The sequence below is a fragment of the Nyctibius grandis genome, chromosome 4 (genome assembly GCF_013368605.1).
Source record: "Nyctibius grandis isolate bNycGra1 chromosome 4, bNycGra1.pri, whole genome shotgun sequence".
In the NCBI taxonomy this organism is placed as follows: Eukaryota; Metazoa; Chordata; class Aves; order Nyctibiiformes; family Nyctibiidae; genus Nyctibius; species Nyctibius grandis.
Window position 1 is genome coordinate 29,878,898 of NC_090661.1, and position 20,856 is coordinate 29,899,753.

General features: G+C 47.5%; 1 protein-coding gene across 2 annotated transcripts in view; it reads left to right on the forward strand.

The window, feature by feature from the left end:
• The first annotated feature begins 306 nt into the window (after positions 1 to 306).
• Positions 307 to 20,856, forward strand: part of MAPKBP1 (mitogen-activated protein kinase binding protein 1) — a 103,716-nt gene continuing 83,166 nt past the window's right edge. For both annotated transcript variants that reach the window (XM_068397851.1, XM_068397855.1), the window contains exons 1-2: positions 307 to 373; positions 1,247 to 1,584. In XM_068397851.1, coding sequence (XP_068253952.1) covers positions 1,468 to 1,584 — 117 coding nt within the window. In that variant the 5' untranslated portion in view covers positions 307 to 373; positions 1,247 to 1,467. The remainder of the gene's footprint in view (positions 374 to 1,246; positions 1,585 to 20,856) is intronic.

The window sequence follows — 20,856 nt, forward strand, 5'->3', positions numbered from 1 at the left end:
GCCCGTCCCCCTCCTCCACCGCCCCCCAGCTCCGCGCCGCGCCGCGTTTTGACCCGCGCGGGCCGCCGTAGCGCGGCCGGCCCGGGGCTGCGGGCGGCGTTGCGGCCGCCGGGGGGAGCGGCTGGGCGGCGCGGGCGGGCGGGCGCCCCTGGGCTCCCGGGGCTGCAGCGGGGCTCGGCGGGCGGCCGCGGCGCCCCGCTTCGGGCCGAGACCTGAACCTTGCGGAGCCGCCCCTTCGCCGCCGCCGAGGGTACGGCCCCCGCCCCGCCCGCGGGGGCGGCCCGCGCCGCGGCCCCTCCTCGGGGGAGGCCGGCTGCATGGGCAGGCGCTGCGGGGCACCGTGGTCGCCGGCAGAGCCGCTCCTGGGAAGCAGGTAGGAGAGGTTTAAGCCGGCGGGTCGGGCTGGGGGCGCGGGGGGAGGCGGCGCGTCCCTCAGCCCGCAGCGCTGCCGCTGCAGGGAGAGGGGCTGGCGGCGGTGCTGACTTGGACGTTGCTCTTCCCCTCCCCTCCTCTCCCCTCCTCTCCTCTCCTCTCTCTCCCCTTTCCTCTTTCTCGCTCTCTCTTCCCCCCGCCCCCATTTTGCACGGAAGCCGGGAGGATAATTTACTGCAGGCTTTGACCGGATCCCTCCTTTACCCCCTTCCCTCCCGCCACCGCCGGGGCTTCGGGAAAGGTGAGGGGTTTGGCGGGGGGTGTGGAATCGTTGGCAGCAGTTAGTTCCTTCTTGATCCCCTTCATAAGTAGGGGGTGCGAGGATGTGAAATATTATATGCCTTTATTAACAGATATCGCACCCTATATATGTGTACTTAAAACAGAGCTAAATTTGTGGGAGTTAAAAACTCCCTCGTGTTTATTCTCGGTGTGCTTCTGTGACTTGGCGTTTAATAATCCAGTACAGCGTTGTGCCTTCTAGACTGCAGAGCCTAAGGTGGAATGGATGGGTATGGAGCAAAACCAAGGGTCTGGATGGACCTCGTTAATGGACTCCAATGGTGGGGAATTTTTGTATTTGCCATAAACGCCAATACTGAAGATTAAAAACGTCAAAACTTTGGATATGAGAATTGGTTTAGATGTGCTAATTGATACTAAAAGGATGATAATTATTGTAGAAGCCTCTGAGAATAAGTAATACTGCACCAATTCTTATCATAAACTCTTGCATTTGGCATTTCTTGCAAACAATGAGGCTAGAATCTATTGCAAATGTCGTATTGACCCACGGGTGCATCTTTCACTTTAGATTACTGCTGATTTGATCCCCTGGAATCTGCAAAAGGAAAGTCTGCCAGCCTCTGTGAATAGCTCTGCAGTGTAAGAGGAGTGGAGTTCCCGAGCAGAATTGCTGAGAGAGATGTGAACGAGCATAAGCAAAGCTAAGCACATTGGTATTTCTGCCTCAAACCTGGGCTCATTCCCCAGGCACAGTTTGTGGGGGGGGTAAATCCCTCTTGGCACCTGGAGATGATGTCGGTCGAAGGGTCTACAATAACAAGTCGGATCAAAAATCTACTTCGCTCCCCTTCCATTAAGCTGAGAAGAAGCAAGCCTGGGAACAAGCGTGAAGACATAGGCAGCAAGGTGAGTGGCCAGCAGGCTTTAACTTTGTTGCCTAAGGTCCCATCTATACTAACAATGCTGCTTTGGGAGACCTGGTGTAACTGTAGAACCATGCAGAGCAACTGATACATGGCTGTACTCTGTCTTTTAGTTGGGATCTTTACTGTGCTTCAGATCCTTGCTAAAGCCCAGGTCCTTCTTCTGAAAACCACTCTTTTTGCTTGTGTAGTATGTATCCAGTCTGTGTCAGAAAGCTTTGAGTTTTTCCCACACTGTGGTGTGTGGAGTTGTTACAGAAGGCTGACAGGAGAAATATAATGCTGCCTCTTCCTCCATGTTTCCAACTGCTAACCTGCATTACCGGCAGCTAACGAGACACAAAGACCTGTTCTTCTGTGTAAGCAATTGCTCTCAGCTCCATGAAGATGTGTTCTGTGAGCATGTAGGTAAGGGTAGGATGGTCTGAAAGATGGAGGATGCGAGACGTGTCTCGGAGGTGACTGTTCAGATGAGGTCTGTGTTCCACAGGCCTGGATGTGCTTTCCTTCGTGTTCCTCCTCTGCGTGCCTCTGACCCCCTTCCTTTGGGGATGTCTTGTCTGGGGTATAACTACTTCTACCTGAGAAGTCCATCATTCTTCTTGGTCTTGTGGAGAATTCCTGACAGACAGTCATTCACTGGGAATTGACTGGTGTCATGAGGAGAGGAGGATGACTTAACCCCAGCTGCAGGGAGAACAGGAGCTGGGTGGCATTGCCTTGTGCTGACAGCAGGTGCCTCTGAGTCAGGGCACCTCGCTCTGTCCCTGCCACTGATTCACTTGTAGCCCTGAGCAAATCACTCAGCCTTTGCGTAGCTCTCTCCCTCCATAAATAGAAAGCTTAATCCCTCCCCCTGTGTGAGGACTCACTAATAAATAAGCAATGCTTCTGATCCGTGACTGCAAAGTACATTTGTCTCAAAATAGTAATGCTTCAAAATTTATCTCTTGAAGAGTGTGTGTAAAACTTCAAGGGAAATAAATGACACCTTACCTAAATGGCCTGTCCCCAGCATGAAATCCTGTTCTCGAACTCTGGTTCAGATCAGAGGTCCCCTGAGATGGCTGTTTAATACCAAGGAACACCATATTCTTCTCTTGCCAAGCACGAGAAAAACCTGCTCAGCTTGCTCAAAGTTGTCTAGAGGAGAGTCCTTGGTGTTTGTGCGTGACCTCGGTGTGTGCATGAGCATGCATGTGCTGCATTTGATGCAGCATGGTGACTGCCAGTGAAACGTGCTTTGTAGCTGTTGCTGAAGAGCAGTTTGTTGATCTGTATTCTGCAGAGACCTCTATTGAAAGAGCTAAAAGCCACCCGTACCATCGTGTACAGTGGCCATTGGATTCTGGCTCTGTGAATAGGAGCTGAGGTGTGCACACGCCTTTTCAGAGCTGGGACCTGCTGCTACATACCCCGGCTCTTCTCTGCTACCTGTTTCATTTTTTTTTTCCTTGCACGTGCCTCTTGGAAGAGCTCCGTTGTATCCCTTGTGCAGTCTCTCAATGTGCAGCCAAGGCTGTCTGATCCCCTGGGGATATCATGGATTCATTCCACACCACCAAATTAAGTTTTGAGGGCTGGATTTTGTGTATCTTATTAGTAAGAGCAGTTAATCAGTGAGATGCAAAGGAACTGCTGGGGAGTTTGCTGGCAGAAGCAATTTGTCATGATGAGGAGTTAGATGCTGGTGTTGGTTTCCTAAAGTGATCTGCTCTGAATTTCTCTCAAATGAGTTATGGCCTGCCTTCAATGGGACAGCTGGAGTGGGCAAGGCAAAAAGGTGTGGGCCCCTTACCAAAGATCCAGTGTATGTCAGATATCTGTGGAGATGCTCCCTCTGCTATGTATGTGCTTCTCTGCCTTCCAAGGTAAGAAGCAGCTCTACTTTTCTAAAATAGCAGGAGGCAGATCCTCTCAGCCTGCTATTTGGTGTGAGTGTAAATCCCTTCGGACTGAAATTGAGCATCATACACATTGCTCCTGAATGATTCTACGATCTTTGCTGACCTGCAGGGAGGGTTTTTTTCAGGCATCTTTTTCTCTTGGGCTTTTTGAGAAATGACTTCACCAAGAGATGCATGTGACTGTAGTCACATGGAAGTATGGAAGGGCCTATGAAGCTGGTAGCTTTGGCTGGTCATCTCTGCTGAATGCTGCTTGGTTACATAGGATGGAGCAGGACTGTTGCCCTAGATTAATGCCTGAAAGGTGATATTGTGCTTTGTACATGCAGATGTAGGTGAAGAGCAAGCCCTCAATAGCTCTGTGGTTCCTCGGAGAACCTCAAGCTTTTATTGCAACCAGGTGCTCAATTTAAGATGGACAAGCACCCTCACTGGCACTGCCTTGATTTACATGAGCTGTGATTTTCCCCTCCAGTGGAAAGTGTCCCTGGTGTCCCTGCTCTTTCCTAAACAACCCTGTGTCAGTGTGAGGCCTGCCAGGCTGTCTCAGCGGTTAGGGACAGACCCCTTGGGCGGTTTTTCATGCTGAAGAGGAGCCCTGTGAAAACTGGCTACTTTCAGTGAAGCAGCCGTGTAAGGCTGGGCTGGACGTGGGCAGGCTGTGGGAGGCTGGCTCCGCAGAGACCTGTTTGTGCATTGCTCTGGAAGGGGGAGTGTGGGTAAGTACAGATATTTTGCATGAGGGCTGTGCAGGACATGCAGTGTGTTACTTGGGAGCTGTACAAGAGAGAACTTGTTTTGTGACTTTTATTAGGACTTATTTCTCGCCTATAATTAATGCATAGTTTTACTGTGCAGCCCCAGGAGATCTCTGCAGGAATAAAACTAAGGAACCAATACATAATCATGGATATTTAAAAAAAAGTAATGGGAAGGAACAGGAGCTCTTTAAGTAAAGCTTGTTGACAAATTGGATGTAGTGTTTGGTTTTGTTGCTGCTTTTCGAAATCCACTTGTGTTTTGTGGGAGTCTTGATTTTTGTTGCTGTGTGACTAGCTCTGTGTTTAGACTTTCTTTTTTTGTGTGTCTTCTGCTGTTCATGGCTTGAATCCACTTTTCCCATCCTCTCCAGATCTCTGTTTTTGTGTTGAACCAATACAGACATAGAGTACAGTGACTTAAGTCTAGGCCTGTTGATTGTTGGGATTGTAACATGTCAGTGTGGTGGCTGGAAGCTAAAATTTCCTCAGATAAGTTGGCTGGCCTGGGTTCAATTTCTAGAGGGTTACTGGCCTTACCAGAAACCCAGCCATGCATCTGGTCACCGTGCTTGTGATTCCAGTAGAGACATAGAGTTAGAAACTGTGCACTGAGCGCCTTTGAAGCAGCATCTGTCACCCTGAGTGAGTGGCACTAGCAGGACAGTGGGGAAGCTCCAGGGCTGAGCCATCTCCCATTGCTAATATGCCCTGGTTGCCGTAGTACCCTGCAACTTGGCTACACAAATCTTTGCTCACAGAAGTAATGTACCTGAGCAGGTGCAGTTCCTGCAGGGGATGTTCGTATTGTTAAGCTCTACTCTTGTAAATACAAGCATCTTTTTAACTGATGTCGCTGTGCCTATTTTAGAGTGTGTGTGGGGGGATATTCCCAGTCATACCAGATGATGAATGTCAATGTAGAAACAAATTGCTACAAAACCTGCTACAGGCTTTTCCCTGAAACTGTAATCCAGTGAGTCAAAGAAAGAAACACCTTTGGAATTTGCTGCTTGTTTCTTTGATCTCTCCTGTTTTTTTCTAAGCCAGAAATATTTCAAGTTGCCAGTTCAAAAGAGCGCTTTGGCTGAACCCTGATGTTCCCCAGCGGGAAGTCACTCAGCGAAGGGACTGTTGTGTTGTGATCTCCCCCCACCAAGTGTCGTGCGAGCATGTGCAGCCAGAGCGCCTGTTCCCACTCCGTGATGCCAGGTTGGACTGGGTGGCTCTGCAAAACCTTTTTGAGAGCTTTTGTTCTGAAAATGAGCCCTGACTAAGTTGCTCCTAGTGGGACAGGGTTTCCTGTCCTCCTTTGGTGAGGCATGGTCTGTTCTTATTGCCAGCCTCTGGGCTCCCAGCAGCCTGATGGGAGCTCCCTGGTTAGGGCAGCAGAAATACATACGCACACCTCTGCGTCCTGCCAGTGAGCAAGACGTATGCAGGCACAGATTTAAGAGGGAAGCAGATCCATGGAAGCTTGAGACCTGCTGTGCCTTGTCATGCCCCTCACGTTCCCAACACAGTTCTCCAGCTCCTCAATCCCCCGAGAAGCTGCAGGGGCTCGGCTAGGACCACAAACTGTCCTGGACACAGGAGAGTGGAGTAATGTTTCTGGTCTGGCTTTCTGCCTTCAGTACACAGTCCTTTTTGTTTGAAAATACTGTATCTTCCAACATGAATCAGTTTAGACTGCTACTGGTCTTAACTGGATCAGCTGGGAATTGCTGAACCTGAACTGGAACAGAACCAAAAAACATACAAGTTTGATTCACTGATATAAATGCTTCAAAAATCATCACCTCTTATTAAACCATTTAACGTGCAGCTGAGGCTAATTGCAGAGTGGGATTCTTTGTAAGTCTTTGGGAACAACTTGGTCCTGCAGCATCAGAGCCTGCTGGGTCCTCATGGGCAGCATTTCCCAGGGAGCTGGATGCAGGGCTGAGCAGCCTGGATGTGTGGGTGAGGTAGAGAGCAGCCTGTCTGATGCTGTCACAAGTTCTTGTTTTGGCAGGATTTGGAAGGGTCTTTTACATAATGATGGTGCTTTGGAGGAGCTGTTCAGCGCACTATTGCCCTATTCCCCTTCTCCACTGGAGTCTGAGCAGTGCTCAGCCCACCAGCTCCGAGATCAGTGCAGCACAGCTGAGAGGATACATTTAACCCTGGTCTGGCCTTCTGCTGCTGTGCCTGTTCTGCTTCAAAGCTTATATCCGTGAATGTGGCGTGGCCCAGGTTGATAGCTAGGGATTGCTCTCACAACTCTGCACCCCTCAGTCTAAACACACCCAATTGCTTCAACAGCTTAGGGGCTGCTGTCCAGAGATGGAAGGGATTTCATGGATTTCATGTCTGTCTCTGGTCAGGCTTATAACAGTGTCTCTTAAAGCAGAGGACAAAGGCTGTTTCGTTTCTCCATAGCCAGACCTGCATTTCAGTGGCACGTCTGTATCTGTGGACAGAGTTAGTGGAACAACTGAGAGTGTCATAGCTCAGGGGCTGAATCCCTCCCTGCTGGGCTGCTCTGGTCCTTTCTCCTTCATCCTGAAATGCGTGGTGCTTAAGATGACCCTGTTTTTGTTAACAATTTCACACACAGGTTTTCCTTGCTCCATTCTTCGCTCCCTGCATGTTATGCCTTGTCCTGAAATTACAGGGTGATCTGGCTAGCTCTCCTGGCCTGAATTGGAGCCGAACATGAGTGTTAAATGTGACTTTTAGCCACAGGGCATATCAAAGCCAAAGTTTTTCTGCTGGTGGACTGCAGCACCAGTTGCTCCTGGTTCTTGAAGTACGGTGGATATAAAAGCATACAGCAATTCAACATGTTTGGTTTTGTAGCCTGCAACTGTATCCATGAACCACTGTGACCCTCTTGCCAATCTTGAGACAAGATTGCTGGAAAGATCCACCCTTCTGTCTGCCCCTAAATAATGTGGTGTCTTTATTGTGAAAGACAGCAGGAAGACCCCTCCATGGCAGGGGGAAAGTGATGATGTGTTAACAGCTGGGGTGCAGTCACGTAAGTAACACAAACCCGGTCATTTGCTGAGTGAGTTTAAATGGTTATTCCTTCCCTTGGGTGGTTACACGCTGCTTTCCTGGATGGTCTTTTAGATCTGCCGAGGTCTTGGCTTGCATGTTCTTCACCTCCTTCAGACGAGCTGGGTATTCTGAGAAGGCATGTGGGACTTAGCTAACCTGGCTGGAGAGACTTGTAAGCAGGTTTTACTCTATCCCTGCTGTGCTGGATAAGTGGTACCCATATAGACTGACAACCCATTTTGCTTGTGGGCTGTGAAGCATGTAGTGTCTTGCCAGCAACCTGGCTGGGATGGTAGGATGGCAGAGGTCAGGGCTGGTCAGAGATGTTGCAGGTGGTACATTTACTGCTTGCTGATCAGAGCTGTTGTTCAGTGTGGTGCAGGAAAGGCTGGTGGAGAAAGGCATCCACAGACACAGTGGAAAGAGACCTCCTCCAAAGTGTACCATCTGTTTCACTAGCTGTGTGCTTGGCACTACCTGTAGGGTATCACCTCGTTTGATTCAGGAGGCAGAACTGTTGAAGTGATAGTTGGGAGTCAGGCCAGGTTAGACCACTATCTGCTCAAGGCTCTGCATCTACCTGTAAAATGACTTGTATATTTTTTCCCTCTCCTCTGTGTCTAGTGGAAAGCAACCGCAGGGCACCGCTGCCATTTACAGCTCAGAAAATGGTGGTCAGCATTTTGTTGGCCTGGCAAAGCTGAGAAGATAGTTTGCTCCCTGTTCATCAGGTCTTAGGAAGAAGTTGCTTGATTAGCCTTGGTGCAGTTTTCTCTGTGAGAGTGAAAGCAGACACTATGTACTAGCTAGTCTTTGGCTTTTTTAAAAGATCTCGTCTTGATGGTTGGGGCAGGGAGTGGCGCTTACATGGCACTCAAACAGCATGTAGCAGAGTGAAGCCCTGATATTAGTGCTGAGTGATCCCAGCTAAGGTCTGAATAATTAACTAACACGAAGCCTAGCTTCAATCACTTCAGGCTCTGTTTGTATCTGATGTACCTGCCTCTGCAGAGCTGGAAGTTTCCGAGGGCTCCTGTATGTGCATAGCAGGGCTGCAGTGCGCTCTCTGCTCTGGTTTCCAGCTCCAGATGTGGGCTAGTCCCTGTGCCTGAAACCCTGCGGGCTCTGCTGAGGCTGTACCCACCAAAGGGCGGCTACTGCAATTCAGAAAAACATCCCACTATTTCCTTTCACCACAGTGCTGCTTAGCCTTGCCCTGAGCGTGTCTGCATGTTGTGCAAGGAAAATACAGCTGAGGCCTGCGGCTGTTGTAACCAGCAGTGGATCTGTGCCATGTGATCTGTCTTCAAAAATATTAGTGTAAAGGTGAGCTGCTGCTAGTATTTGTATGACCATCGGCTGCAGGAGCATCCCATCTCTACCTTGCTTTGGTGAGCATTGGACAGACATGTGATAAAGTAGACCCAGCCCAGAGGAGCTTCAGGCTTAAAAAAAAAAAAAGGTGTGGGGTGAACGGGACATGCTTTTCCTATACAGACATGGCTCCAGACTCCCACAGGAAGTCTGAGGCGGACCTAGAAATTGAATCCTGATCCTCTGAGGCCAAATCTTAGCCTTAGCCACAAAGCCCAGCCTCTTGCAGATTACCAGGGATGCTTCTCACCTCTCCCATGTGAGGACTGTGTGTTTATTTAGGATTATTTGCTTAAAAGTCCCCAAACTGTGCTGTTGTAAATGCTGACTTGGTTCCATTGTCACTATGATTTCAGTAGCTTGGGTGATGATGACTTTCCAACAGGCTCAAACAGATTAAGCACCATATGAATTAGAGCTGTGGAAACACCAGTAAGCCTTGTAATTTTGCTAGTGTCCCAGGAGACCAGTACTGTTGTTAGTTACTGTGGGGAAACTCTGATTGAAAATAGTACTATAGCAAAGTCTATCAACTGCTGTTGTATTCAGTGTTTCCAAGCCAATAGCAATAAAAGCCAGTCCCACTTGTTCTCCCAAATACAGTATTAAAATTCACAGTTGGTCAAGAAGGCTAATGTGATTTAACAACTAATAAGAGATTTCCTACCTGGTAGAATTTGAAAAATGACATTCCTTCCTTACAGTGATAGTTCTTTAATTTCTGCATCTCCCAAACATTTTGCGTAGTTAGGCTGAAACTTCCTCCATCATGGATCCAGAGAGAGTCCTTTCTCTGGAAGAAAATAGATTATTGGAGGTTGCATAGTAGTAGAGAGTCACAACATTAACAAATGGCTTGAGAGCAGGCAGGTGGAGGAGTTTGTGAAAGAAGAAGAAAGAAACTTTATGTTATTGCAGTGTCAATGGATTCAAAAATACAGGCTTGTAAAGCGCTCTGCTGCTGTTTTTCTTCCAAGTAGGCACTGTGAACAACAGTGCTGCCTGTTCAGAAACCCTTCCCTATGGACAGGCAGGCCCAGCATAGGGTGGTTGTTTGAGGTGTCAGTACTGAAGTGTTAGCCACGTCTCCTGTGCTCAACGGTGGTTGCCTTTGAGCTCTCCCAAGGGCTTTGAAATTGCTTGTTCACCTTTGAGTAGCACATAAAGGGCCACTTGCCTTTGAAGTCTTGTTTGTACTAGGGATGCTTTCATTTGCAAAAAAAACCCCAAAAAACAACCCACACCATTGCTGAGCCCAGGGCTTTGCACCAAAGGAGCTTGAGTGTGTTATGCGGTCCCTAATGCAATCTAGATGCTGGAGTTGCTGAAACATTGAATAGGACTGAGGGTGAAAGGAGTGTGTGCAAGACCTGCCTCCTTATGTGGTGACTGCTCTTGGTGCTCAGAACTTGCTGTGCTCTGTGTTTCAGCCACAGCCATGCTGTGGAGCTGTGACCGGGATCATAAGGCGATGGGGATGGTGTCAGAGGTATCCAGACTGGGCATGAGTACTTGTCCAAGCACTTGCCTGTGCTAGAAACAATTTGCAAGCTGAGCTTCTGCAACAAGCTGTCTTAATGGTAACACAGCATCAAAAGGAGTTTATTGAATGATCCTGTCCCTCAAAGAAACAGGCTATACCAGTAAAAGGACTTCTTTTTGCCATTTATATTGCATCAATATTAGTGTCTTTTCTGCAAGAGCTTTGCCTGGGCTAAGAATGATGTTTTTCACACTCACCAATGCTTCTGTGCTGCTGAAATGTGTAAAGGTAGAGCGAACCTTGAAACAGAGCTGTGATTTTTTTTTTTCTAAATGCAGTTAGAGGTTTTGGGTTCTGTGCTCTGCTCTTCAGGCTGTCTCTGGGCCTCTTTTTTTTCCCCTCAATGTAAAACAGACAGGATACTTATCCACTTACTGCAAAGTGTCCCAGCATCCAGGGCTTTAAAACAGCTGCGTAGCTCTTTGTGTTTGGCTTATCTCCCAGTTTCAAACTAGATCTAGTGGTCTCAAGCGCAGTTGTTTGAAACCTGCTTTGGGGTGTCATCCTTCTTGAGCAGCTGGGTCCGAAAGCATTGCTGACTGTGAACTGGAACTGACAAATTTGGGATCTTCTTCGTTTGTTTAAGCCCATTTGGTCGCAGCTCACGTGGTTTTCTTGGACTGAATTGTGGCCAGACAGGCTTCAAGAATAGTTCTATGTCTCTTGCCCAACCGTGAAGGCTGGTTGGAGGGTGTTTCCCCATCCTGCTTTCCAAACCCCGCTATGGGGGTGGTGGTGGAGGGTAATGGGGACAAGACGACATAAAACGCTCTTAATGATCTGATGAATGTGCAGCGTACCTCAATGGACGTAGCTGCTTCGAAAACCCTGAGCTGCTTTTGAGGTCGAAACTGGGAGACCTTCTCCTGCACAGGGAGGATAATCTTCCTCCCTGGTAATCCACAGTTTGCACTGCATGTCTCTGCAGGCTTCCCAAGATAAGCTGTTGAGATGCGTTTTACACGCAATCAGCGGTGCGAATAACTGGTGTTGGAGGAGGATGAGGGTCAGGTACTCTGCGCTAGAGGTGTCTTCCTTCAGCTTCCTCGTCGCCGACTGCTTTGGCTGAGTTTTTGGCCATAACTTCTGGAAGAGTGGATGTCCTGCATCACTGTTGTGGTGGGTGGCTTATAGATGCTTGCTTTGCAAAATTCTTGGCCCACTTTCTGTAGCGGGGCTGCAAATAAGCTTTTTGATGCCCGAGACCTGTGATAAATACTTTTTTGATGGAGCCATCAGTGGAAAACAGAGCGCAGTGTGGCGGGTGGGGGGGAGGAGATGTAGCGCTTGGACTATCTCTGCTGTGCATCGGAGCTACTCCAGGTCTTTAGAATGAACGTCTCTGCCCAGGAGCGTCTGAATGTAAACGCGACCGTTAATAAAATGGCCAGCGGGCTGATATACGGCCTCCTGCAAGGCGTGCTGGAGCGGAGGCAAGAGCCGGTGGGCAACGCAGCACCGGGCTGCAGTTGCACGGCCTGACCTGGCTGCTTGCTGGCAGCTTCGCAGTGGGGTCCTGTGCCTTCTGCCCTCGCTTCTCCCCCCAGCCTTCCGCAGCTGCAGCCGTGCCGGAGCGCGCTCCGCTCCCTCACCGGGGGGTGAGGGCCGGCTCCCGGCGCGCTGCCGCGGGAGGGGCGGAGCCTGCTGCCGCCCGTCGCCATGGAGACGCCGCCCGGCCCAAGGGGCAGGCTCCGCCCCCAGGCGGCTGCCGACCTTGGGAGGGCTCCCGTGGGCACCGCTCTCCCCATATACCCTTGGGTATGCCCATGCCGGTTAATTTAAACACAGCTTTTGGAAAAAAACACACAAACCAAGCTTCCAGTCTAGGCAAACCCTATATAATATACTCATAGTCTGCGTTTCCAGACAGTGTCTAGTCCTTCATGGTGGAGCTCTGGTGACCGAGTGTCCTCATTTAGCCCGCACCCAGGGCTAAACAATAACAGTTTTTCTCTCACCCAATGTCCGTTCCCCAACCGAGGAAGGAAATTGGGAAAAAGAGGGAGACTTGTGGGTTAAAATTAAACAGATTTAATAAAATAAAGAAATCAGTATCAACAATAACACAAAACACACAAAAGTATACTTAACTACAGTTGCAGCAGGTTCCAGGAATACTAATTGCTGGTAATGAGAAGGAGGATAGAAGAAAGGAGAGCAAAACCAACACCTCCTCTTCCCAGCAAGCCCTCCCTTTTATAGTGAACTTGATGTTAATGATATAGAATACACCTGTGGGCCAGCCTGGGTCAGCTGCCCTGCATTTAACTGCTAAGGGTCTTGGTCACCATGGCTGGCCACAAACTAAACAAGATCCCAATGAAACCAGGACACTGAGGTTCCAGGCTGACCAGCAAGGCTGGAAGAGAGCACCAGGTTGTCCTGAGTAATAACACTGTCCTCTGTGGTAGAGGATATGGTTGCATGAGATGCACTGGGCAGCTTCCAGCTCTGTCTCTCTGCCAAGGGAACTGAATTGTCTTGTGAGTTTGGGAAAATCTGCCTCTTTCTTTTGTGAAACAAAAGGGTTTTACAGGGTACCAGACACCTGGGGAGCTCAGAGGTCACCACGGGTTGGAGAAATACTGCTCGCTGTAGAGAGCCCTGTCATGTTCCAGTGGGAAGAGGAGAGCGCTTGCTGCGATAAGGCATTTAGTTTTGCTGTCAGTGCTTTCCAGAGGTTTAAAACAATTGGGAACACTCATCACCTACTGCCTCAAGGTTTGCTGGCAAGCAACAGAAACTCTTTCTACTGGTATTTTTTTCTGGCACTTTGGGCCTGTTGTACTGGGAGGAGCGACCCGGCCTGCCTTAGCCAGAACCCCTGGCTGAGGAGGGGAGGAGGCTGTGTAAACAGAACTGTAACTCTCCAGGCAGAGAGGAGCTGGTACTCCTGTGGTGGGCTGTGGGTAAGGGAGCTGTGGTCCTGAAGCATGTTTGTGTAGCATTTGGGGTTAGCTGAGTCGGGGAGCTCTCTAGCTGAGGAGATGGCAGAACTGTAAATCATCAAGTGATCTGTGTAAGCTGTGGAAGCAGTTAGGGCTGAAGGAAGGGCTTAGAAGCAAAAGCCATTATAAAATGTCAAAGCGGGTGATTTCCCTTGTTGGGGCAGGGGGTCTCGTCTCTGGGCAGCAGGGGGAATGCTGCCTACATGTTGTGGCCATCCCTCTGGAAGAGGGATTTACTTCCAGGTCTGCCTGGGTTCTGTCCTATGTCCTGCCCTCCCACTCTAGTGTGATTTAATTTGGATGCTTTTCTCAGATCCCCAGAAAGGAAAGTACTGTAAACAGCTGCCAAGCAGGATTTTGCATTGCAGAGAGAGCATACTTAAATGCTGGGGCCTGGTTGGATGATGGTGTGAGTATGTTTCTTTCTATTTCTCTGCATGTGTGTGTTTAACAGGAAGAACATATTCTGTTCTGGTTGAGTGTATGTTACTTTTCCTAGTGTGCCTGTTAGTACGGTAACTTACAACCCACTCTTTTTCCCTGCTTATAATGTGACACTGGTATTGTGTTGCAGCTGTAATGTACACAAAGTCTTGCACAAGTCTTCATCTAACATTTTACAGTCGAGGTGACCTTGAAGGGTTTAAAAGAAGACTGCATGTAAACTCTGGCACCGTTCCTGTGGGTACTTAAGCATGTGCTTAATTTTGTGTGAAGTAGTATGAGCATGAGTAGTTCCATTTCACCCAATGGATGTAAAGATAAGTGCCTCTGTGGCCAACTACAAGATCAGAGTCTATGTATGATGATTCATTTCATGCGCATAACTGTATGTGTGTGCATGCCTTATATGTATATCATGCAGTTGTCTTTATCATGTTGTGACCAGCTCAGCTGCACTCTGTCCATTAGTCCATATTCCCTGGGCATGTTGTTAACCAGTCCTGTAAAGCCTGGAACAGAGACTGTTTCTCTTTCCATGTTTCCCATCCCCCAAATAAGCAGTTAACCAGAGAAATTCCGTTTTTCTTTTCTACTGCCATCATCATCCCCAAAACGTGGACTTGGTTTTCCCTTTTCTCTCCAGCTAGAGGCTACCTGACCGAGCCTCCTCTGATCTAAGCAAGATGCTGACCTGACATGTTCAAGAAGGGCGGTTTCATCCCTGAAGTTATAAACAGGTTTATGCAAAGATAAAGCTAGGTTATTTATACCCCAGGACAAGAGACACTGATCTCTGCAGAGGCGTGAGATGGTGGTCATTAACTTTTCCACATCACATAACCAAAGATGTCGTGCCTTTTTAGATATTTCTGAAGTGCAGATTATGCTTTCCTCCTCTTTAAAGTCCAGTCCCATTGGATTCGGACATAAGAAAAGGCAAGATTTTTTTTTTTTTAAACACATTAATCCTGCCCCCCCCAGTATTTAGCTATTGCAAAGAAAAATGTGATGAAAGATTGTTTTAATGTATTCTGGGAAGACTGGCAGAGCTGTCTTTGCAGCCCATGAGAGGGACAATCTGGTGAAAGGCATGGTAGTCGTCACCTGGTAGTTGTCTACATGTGGTAGCGGGAGCACCCTCCTTTAGGAGAGGGAATATAGGAGACACTGTGTCTATCTGTGGCTTGCTGCCTGGGGTTTGGCTCACCAGGGGTCATGTTAAAACCTAGGCCTAGCACTGGGATCAGCATCCTGTGGGTTTATAGCAGGAGCCTCTCTCATCTACATGTCCTGAGGTCACTGCGACCAGCACTGGGGGAAGTACATTTTGGATGTTGGTCTGTGGCTCTTGCACCTTGCTCTTCTTGTTCCTTTTCAGTGCATGAGCTTAGGGGTATTGGAATGAAGTCAGACTCATTACAATATGGTAGCACTACTGATACTTTCAGTACAAGCAGGGTTTGCAAATAGGGCTGTGCAAATCTGACTGTCTTCTGTTTGTCCAGCACTTAAGTTTATAAGATTACTTTAAAATGCAAGTGGATACTGGCAGATGCTTTATGTATTGCATGTCTGCCCTTATGCTGGCACACACCCTGGTCACCTCTATGGGGTCTCTGGGCAGTCAGACACTATATCTTGATGTGACAAGAGCTGGCTGCTAACTTTCAGCTATAAATCTGTTGGGGCTACAGTGGAAGTCTGTCAGTGCTGTGCACATGGAGAGTGGCTTGCTTAGCTTCTGGGTGGATGATTTTTTAAAATTTTCCTAACACGGCTTGTATTTCTGAAGTGGTAGAGCCTGTTCGGGACACAGTGGAACAGCAGAGTTAACAGCGTTTGTGGGACATGCTTTCCAATTGCGGTGGTCTAAACATATGTACACCAGCATTGAGTTACTTCTGCCTGGAAATAAGCCATGGAGCTATATATAAAATATGTTTGAACTGTTGCAGTAATGTTGGTGGTAAAAATAGCAGAAAGGGGTAGCACCAGGGCTTCCCTTCCTTAGAGCTGATTTGAGAAGACTTCCCGGTGCTCCATCTTCAGTGAAAAAGGCTGGGGAATGTGACTGAAAGCAGCAACAAAATGCCATATACCTAGCCTTCAGGGAAGAGCATAAGTGCAAGACACTTGGGTCTGGAGCATTGACTTCCTACTTGATGGTTGCCCAGCTCTTTTCTCTTGTGGTGGAACAGCTGTCAGAAACCCCAGAGAGTTCTGTTTGCAGCGACCTGGTCCCCCAAAGCTATAGGGTTTAGCCTGTGGCAGTCTGTTGGGTTCTTGTGACTCCAAAACCGCTGCTGAGTTTTCTTGGAACTCCTTCTGGCAGAGATTTCTGTCCTCTAGCTATTAGACAAGTACTCTGGGTACATGTGGAGCTTCTAGTTGCCTTGGTCATCATGTTGTGACATGTTGTAGGGGGCAGTATTTTGAAGTGACATCATTGTGTGGCTGTGCTTCACAGGTGGATTGGAATGCTGCTGTCATCTTTTGAACCATGTGAAGTGTGCATAGGACTTCTCCCAGACAGTGCTTGTAAACAAAACAACTTCTGCAATTTCTAAGTACCTTTCTGGTTCTTTGTGCCAGATTGTTTAGTGCAAGTATTTGCTCAGTCACCTTGGCTGCTGTAGCAGATTGTGCCAATTTCTTTGGTCCTTTCTGTCACCAACAGATTTTTGTCTTACCCAAAAGAAATGTAGGAAGTGACCTCTATAGAAATAGCAGAAAGTGCTGATAAGCACCAAGCAGCGAGTTTTAGTCTTCAGTTGTGTTTGATGTTAATTCCATCTTTAAACTCTAAGTGCTTGTTTATCTTTGGCTAATTTGTAAACAGATCCTTCCACAGTATTGTCTCCTAAGTGGTTTATTGCAGGCATCAACCTGTGATGTTCTAAGGACTTAAGAGAGGCAAGGTTAGCAGGTGGAAGTGATATCTTTCCTTAAACAGACTGATACAATTAGAAGAGAGGCAAGATTTTGGGCATTGTGTGAACATTTTCAGGGTTCAGTGCTCCATGAACAATTCTCTGCAATAATTTGTTTCTGCAATTTTTTTTTAAGTGTCCAGATCATCAGTTGTGTTCTTACAACTCTGACAGGCAATCAGCTCCATTTCATCCAACACCTTTTCTCTGGTCAGTGATGGGAATTGCAGCCTGGCTTCACACAGGGGTCAGCCCCTGCGCAGGGGTGAGAGTAAATCTCGTATCCAGCTGTTGCCCACTACCTTAGCTGCCAGTGCACCACAGCAAGGAGTGGACAGAAACTGCATAGAAGCTTTATAGCTGTCTTTTTGCTGGAGGACATGAAATACAGTGTGAGCAGGGTTATCATAGTGGTTCAGTACAAATGACAGTCAACGGGTGTTCTGACTCTTAAGCATTGCTTTGCTGTTCAGTCTTACTGCTTGCCCTTCAAGTGTTTGTCTGCTTCTTATATCCTTTGTTTAAACTGTAGAAATGTATTTAGGACTAGTAGTTCAGGTATTTCTGACCTACATGTGTCGCTCGAAGTTATTTCTTAACAAGACAGATTTCTGCTAAATGCTTCTGAGGAGGTGAATGTGTCTAAAACCATTGACCGGGAAGTCATGCATTGGGAGCACTGACTCTTTGCTGAAGACTGGAGTTCCATAATCTCTTTTTTTTTTGTGTTCTGCTTTTTACAGCAGCAATTTTTGCTGAGAACTAAACACATGAAAACAGAAGTACTTTGTGAAGTGTTGAAGGAACAGGAGTTGGTTGTGTGCCTGGATCTAGGGCTTTCTGAATGTCTAAACAAGGGCAGTAAAGAAATGGTGATAGTTGTAACGGTGTGATTTCTTGAAGTATGGCAGGAGCTAGGTGGTAACAAAAACAAAGGAGTTTTTAAGCCTGTGGATAAAAATTGCTTCCTCTGAGTGTGGTTTTACTTCCTCAGTTCTCACGTTTGGTAATTCTACCAGTTAGCCATGCTCCTGAGCCTAAAGGTAGGCTAGAGGAGACCTGCTTTTCCAGTGTTACTCCCCCTGTTTCAGGGTTTTAAGTCACTTAGATGGCAGCCTGCTCCCCTTTTTTATTGGTTAAGTCACCTTTAGTGACCTCCTCAAATAAGTGAGCTTATGTTGGACTTTTGTGCCTCTCATTTACAGACTTTGTTTCCTTCAGGAAAAGAAACTGAAAAGGTGCTTGGGAAAAATCACAGGAAGAAGTGATTTAAGGGCAAAATATGTGGAGAAGGAAAGTCGGCTGAGTGAATGATTTAATGGCTTTATTTAGGATTGCTTTGTAGTTGTCTTTATAACCTTTTTTCTGTCTGTGTGGTTTATTGTCTAATGGTGGTTTGCTCTGTGTGTGTGTGAGGGAGAGAGAATCAATGGTGTTTCTTGCTGCTGACTTTGCAGGGGGAGTTATTCAGGTCTTTGGTGTGCTGGATCTAGGCCATAAAACTTGCCAGAAATTTTAACTGTTTGGAAAAGACTAAACCAAGTTCTGCATCTGGGATAGCTGTCACTGTGAATGATGATTGCCTCTCCTGTGGCACCAGTTTGCATCCTTGAAGCAGAAAGATGGCCCTGCCATGCATACCTGAGTGAGCACATGTGGGTTTGCTGGAGTTGTCCTTGCTGGCAGCTGAGCAGCAGGTGCAGTGATGGCAACACTGTATTACTGGTGAAGGACTTCCCAGCTGTACTGGAACAGGAGGAGGTGGCAGCAGGGTTGTTGAGGAGACAATGGAAATCAGTGCTTGTGCTGTTCCCTTAAGTTTGTTTTCTCAGTCTTTGGTCCGTGTTTGTATCTATTGCTTTTCCTGGAGGACATGGTCTCCTTTCTGGCTGACAGGACGATCTCTTGGGTACTCAATATGCATGTTGACTGACAGATGTGAAGAGCTCCTTAATTCTAGGATGCACGAAGGGCAGATGAGGCTCTTCTGTAAAGCTTATCCCTCAGGGCAGAGGGCAGGGAGTGTGGGAAGGGATTGCCAAGAGCTAGGTGATGAGTGGTGGCTGGGGGTGGGCAGGAAGCTTGGGTGGTTCCTTCTGTATATCCTGACTGGTTTGGGGAAAAAAGAAATCTTTCGTCCTTTCCTTTGATTCATTTTTAAGCACTCTTTTAAAATGTTGTCCCTAGCCTCAAGCAGGAGCGAGATACAGCAGTGGTGCAGCATGGTCCATACAGCTGCTGGAATTAGGGAGGGAGGTGAGGTTATTTCCAGCTCTGCTGCTGATTTGTTGCATGACCATGATCAAGACATTTTACTTCAGTGCTTCTGTTTTTTTTTTTTTGCCATCTAGTCCTCTTATATCTGGTTATAGATTGCATGTTGTGTGAGAGTACATGTTGCTACCTGCTGTAAGCACAGGAGGCCTCCATGTCTGTTAGGACTTCTTGCAAGTACTGTGAAACAAATAATAAATAGTCCAGACAATATTTAGGGAAAGACTGAATGCTAATCTCTTCACCACCTGCCTCTTTCTGTAGGGATGTTGTCTGTGTGATAAATGCTGTGTACTCACTCTGTCCCTCCTGTTGTATTTATTCCAATCTTAGCATCTTTTAAATTGCTGATAAGTGTTTTTTTAATATAATTTAAATCAGCTTAGAACAAAACCATTTTCTAATCCCCTGAAGATGTGAATATCTACTTTCCCCCATAGCATCACTGCAGTCTCATGGAGATGCATGCATGGGAGGACAAGGTGTATAGTCCTGGAGTGGTTCAGGTGTTATAGGCAGGAGTCTTCAGGCACTGGGAGAGGCGAACTCTCTAACCTCCTATGGAGGGGACAGATACCTGCTTTATGTAAGGTGCCTGGGCATAAAAAGGTGAGGCTTTTACATACAGACAATCTCTTTAAATCTTTCCTGGGGACTTAAATACACTATTTAGAGGTGTCCCCTTCTCCAAAAGACCTGCGTGGTTGCCTTCATGGCAACAAGGGCTAGGTAGGTAGGGATGAGATCTAGAGACACAATTTAGAAGTGTCAGTCAATAACTTTTAGGACAGCACTGCTTGCAAATCAGTGGTGAAGGACAAAAATAGATTGATTTGGCATGGGGCGTTATGCATGAATAAAGAAATCACAAATGAATCATGAGTGTCACCTCAGGCAGGCTGATCAAAAGGCTTTTCTTCACCCTGCGTAGCTCTAGCTTGTGTGTTTCTACTCTTGGACTCAAGGTCGACCACCAAGTTCCCCACCCAAGCCTTGTCAGACAGTGCACTGATCCGTTTATACCAAAAATAAACCCCAGTGAGGAGAAATGAAGGGGAAGGGGATTGTAACATGGTGCTTTTCTTGAAGCACTGAGATGTGGCTTTCCTTCTGTGGCTCCCCTTGGCAGGGTTAACTGTGGGGAAGGCTTTCTGTGCCCTCTCTTTCGGCCTGCCTTCGCTGTGTCCAAGTTTAGTTTGAACATGTGCATTGTTTATAGAGTTCAGCAGGAGGTGATTTAGGACGGAGCTCCTCGCCACGGTGGTATCGGTGTTAGAAACGGCATTACAGCCCATGTGTTTGACTTCTCTGGACTCAGGAGTTATGTGGAGCTGCCACGGTTTCCTTGGAGTAGGTGCCTGTCTCTAACACGAAGCTGTGGCCTTTTAGCCGTCAGCTATTTGTATTTAGGAGCAGACCCGGCTCAGGGCCGGGGCTGTGGGGAGGGACTTTGGCAGAGCTGCAGAGGGAGCAGCCTTGCCAGCCCGTGCCTGAGTCCCTGTTTGGCTCTTTTCCTTGTTCTTGTCTCTCGCTTCTCGTGGGTGCTAAAGCCTGGGCGAAACAGAGGGGAAAGAGCCTTTCCTATCTGGGAAGTGATGATTAACGATGATAAACAGTGACCCTTACGCCAAGAGAACCGTTTGTTCCTGCTTGATTTCAAACCCTTATATGAGTAACTGAAATGCTGCTCAAGGGAGCTGTATTTACTTTTTTTTTACTACTCCTCACTGAAGCACTTTCTTTGCCTATATTCAGGCCCTGTGCACAGATTTGGAGAAGACCAATATATAACACTGCCAGAAAGTCAGAAGTTGCTTCCTTTGATCTCCACTGTTGGGACAGATTGATGGGGGAGCCTTATAAGTCCTCGCTTGTACCTAATCCTCTTACAGATAGTTCTCTGTGTAGGGGAAGGTGAATTGGTTCCTTTTTCTACTACAAAGAAAAAAATCACTGGACAAATTGCCTATACGAGAGGGCAAAAGCACCCCCTACGTAAAATCTGGTATCTTGCCTGCTCTCTTTCCTTATG